At 49.0% G+C, this 3,495-nt stretch overlaps 1 protein-coding gene and 1 pseudogene across 1 annotated transcript; both read left to right on the top strand.

Annotated features, from left to right (window-relative positions):
- Window positions 1-907: 907 nt before the first annotated feature.
- Window positions 908-1,851, top strand: LOC112957727 (annotated as a pseudogene).
- A 14-nt stretch (window positions 1,852-1,865) lies between these two features.
- Window positions 1,866-3,033, top strand: LOC112957726 (olfactory receptor 14J1-like; the record flags this gene model as incomplete). Its single annotated transcript, XM_026051457.1, has 2 exons — window positions 1,866-2,475; window positions 3,005-3,033. Coding segments are annotated over 2 exons (639 nt in total), but the record flags the coding sequence as incomplete, so codon positions are not given.
- Window positions 3,034-3,495: the final 462 nt, after the last annotated feature.

Here is a 3,495-nt window from a genome sequence, read left to right as displayed (position 1 = left end):
GAGAATGAAGGAACAGTATTTTTATTTTGGCAAGGACCTGGGAGTCCTCAGCCTTCACTCTGAAAGATTAATAGGTGTTTGAGAAGCCTCCGCAAGCTGCTCCATCTACTCCTTAGCTTACGGGCAGCATCAGTATCAACTTTGTAGCTTCATTGGCCTTTATGTGACGTAATTGTTAGGATGTGCAACTGCAGAACTGCCCTCAGACATTGCCCAGTGGTTTCCATAGGGCAGAACTGAGCACAAAAAGGGTGWGATAGGATTTATGAGCAATGGCAGGGACAGGACATTGGGAGAGAGGAAGAGGTGSCAGCAGGGAGAGCTGCAGACAGCAGAGTTGGGCAGGGAAGGGGAAGGAAGTGCAGGGCAGAAGCCACCTCCTCTGCCAGACCTACAGCTATTCCTCTAAGCCAGACCTGAAGCCATTCCTCTAAGGACTCAGAGCTGAAACACAAAGGATATTTCCTTTGCAGAATACTCCCCAGGAGTATCAAGGATATCTCAAAAATGTAAAAAATATTGTTTCTCAAACCTCTTTGCTTACTCTTGTCAGTAAAGATGCTGAAAAGCTCATCTACATCTTGGATCGATCTCACCTGCCATAAAAGATGTATGTCCAAGTGTGTGACATCCATTCCCCACTGCCCACTAGTGTTCGGCAGGAYAGACTCCCAGGAGTGCAGGGATTTRGGTCTCTGCTCCTCACTGCACACTCAGCTAGTGCAAAATGCAGTTCAAACCAAGTAATTTTACTCTGACACTCTTGTTAAAGAGAGGCAATTGCAGGAGGGTAGGGGACAGTGTCAGAAAGCTGAATGATGTCAAAGTTTTTTTTCTTGAAAAGTCTCTCCTAACATCTCAATATGTTCTGTTCTTTTAGACAATTCCACATGACTGGATGGAGCTAATGTCCAGCAGGCGCTCCACTAATGAGTTCCTCCTCCTGGCATTAGCAGACAGGCGGGAGCTGCAGCTCTTGCACTTCTCCCTCTTCCTGGGCATCTACCTGGCTGCCCTCGTGGGCAACGGCCTCATCATCACAGCTGTAGCCTGTGAGCACCGCCTCCACAMCCCCATGTACTTCTTCCTCCTTAACCTCTCTGTATTCGACCTGGGCTCCAWCTCCACCACTGTCCCTAAATCCATCGCCAATTCCCTCTGGGAAAGAGGGCCAATTCTTACTCGGGATGTGCTGCCCAGGTCTTTTTCATGGTATTCTTCTTTTCAGCAGAATTGTCTCTCCTCACAGTCATGGCTTATGACCGCTACATAGCCATTTGCAGACCCCTGCACTATAGGACCCTCATGGACTGCAGAGCTTGTATCATAATGGCAGCAGCAACCTGGGTCAGTGGTGTTCTCAGGGCTCTCCTGCACACTGGGAACACATTTTCCATTCCACTGTGTGAAGGCAATGAGGTGGATCAGTTCTTCTGTGAGATCYCCCAGATCCTCAAGSTCTCCTGCTCTGATGCCTACCTCAGAGAAGCTGGGCTTCTTGTGATTAGTGCCTGTGTAATGTTTRSGTGCTTAGTTTTCATTGTGGTGTCCTATGTGCAGATTTTCAGGGCTGTGCTGAGGATTCCCTCTGAGCAGGGCCGCCACAAAGCCTTTTCCATGTGCCTCCCGCACCTGGSCGTGGTCTCCCTCTTTATCAGCACTGCATTTTTTGCCTACCTGAAGCCTCCCTCAATCTCCTCCCCACTTCTAGATCTAGTGGTGGCTGTCCTGTATTCGATAGTGCCTCCAGCAATGAACCCCCTCATCTATAGCATGAGGAATAAGGAGCTTAAGGATGCCCTCAGAAAAATGATTTCATGGNGGGATGTGCTGCCCAGGTCTTTTTCATAGTATTCTTCTTTTCAGCAGAGTTGTCTCTCCTCACAGTCATGGCTTATGACCGCTACATAGCCATTTGCAGACCCCTGCACTATAGGACCCTCATGGACTGCAGAGCTTGTATCATAATGGCAGCAGCAACCTGGGACAGTGGTGTTCTCAGGGCTCTCCTGCACACTGGGAACACATTTTCCATTCCACTGTGTGAAGGCAATGAGGTGGATCAGTTCTTCTGTGAGATCTCCCAGATCCTCAAGGTCTCCTGCTCTGATGCCTACCTCAGAGAAGCTGGGCTTCTTGTGATTAGTGCCTGTGTAATGTTTGGGTGCTTAGTTTTCATTGTGGTGTCCTATGTGCAGATTTTCAGGGCTGTGCTGAGGATTCCCTCTGAGCAGGGCCGCCACAAAGCCTTTTCCATGTGCCTCCCGCACCTGGSCGTGGTCTCCCTCTTTATCAGCACTGCATTTTTTGCCTACCTGAAGCCTCCCTCAATCTCCTCCCCACTTCTAGATCTAGTGGTGGCTGTCCTGTATTCGATAGTGCCTCCAGCAATGAACCCCCTCATCTATAGCATGAGGAATAAGGAGCTTAAGGATGCCCTCAGAAAAATGATTTCATGGWCATTTTTTASTATGGGTAAAATAGCCATTTTTCTCCACAATTGCACTTTCTGTATCCCAGCTCGATTGAGCACTGTTTCTTCATGTTATTTTTATTGTGGATTTTATTAGTAATAATAATGCCTATCATTTTGCTACACGAGCATTTGGAGTTTTAGTATTTTTTCTGAGACTGCCCTCTCTCATCTGGTCCATTAATTTGTGTCTAAAGGTGGATCAGGACTGACTCCCTCACTGGCTCCTGTGTACTAATAAAGGTTCTACCCAGGGCACTGCCTGAAGGCTGGGCTTCCTCCACAGCTGGTGTCAATAATATGCCCAAGAACCTGCACTCTGGAAGGGCCTGCTGAGCAGTTTTCTCCATGGCTTCAGAACTAAAAAGCTCATCATCTTGTACTGATCTCTTCAGAGATCACAGRGTGGATTTGGGAATCACTTATCAGGGACCAGGAATAGTGTAGATGTTGAGTGGTCCTGCATTTACACTGCCTGCATTTACATTGTCGCATGTTAAAGCACAGGGTCAGATTCCTGTCTTTCTACAGGGAAGCTGGAGATGCCAGGAGAGCAGTGAGTGGAGCCTCCCATGGGGAGAGATCCTCCAAGATGGAGACACCTAAAGGTAATACAATAAACCCAGGCATTTGGGGGCAAGGCAGAGCTCTGCAATATCAGGAGAAGCAGGGAGGACACAGCAGGCACAGRGAAGGGACACGRGAGAGTCACAATGGCAGGATCTAGAGGTGCACCTGGACACAACTAGTGGCTTCCCACAGCACCTGACACATCCACAGACTCCTCGAATCCTGAGGGGGATTCGAGGCCACAAACCCCGTTTGGCTGAGTCTGCTTCCCACTCTGAGCAGAACAGCACCAGTGGAGACACCTCCTGGTCCCTACATGCCCAACTGCCCATTTGCTCTGCGAAGCAGCACTGTAGGCTCAGGGTCTTGTGGGGAGATCAGGGCAGGGAACTGTGTGAACAGCCAAAAGAATCAGAGGAGGGGTTGTTGAGATGAGAAGGAAGTGGAACTGG

The sequence above is a fragment of the Nothoprocta perdicaria genome, unplaced genomic scaffold (assembly GCF_003342845.1).
Source record: "Nothoprocta perdicaria isolate Ctin4 unplaced genomic scaffold, notPer1 scaffold_750, whole genome shotgun sequence".
NCBI lineage: Eukaryota > Metazoa > Chordata > Aves > Tinamiformes > Tinamidae > Nothoprocta > Nothoprocta perdicaria.
Note: the sequence above shows the minus strand (reverse complement) of the source record. Positions and strands in the feature narration are given on the sequence as shown.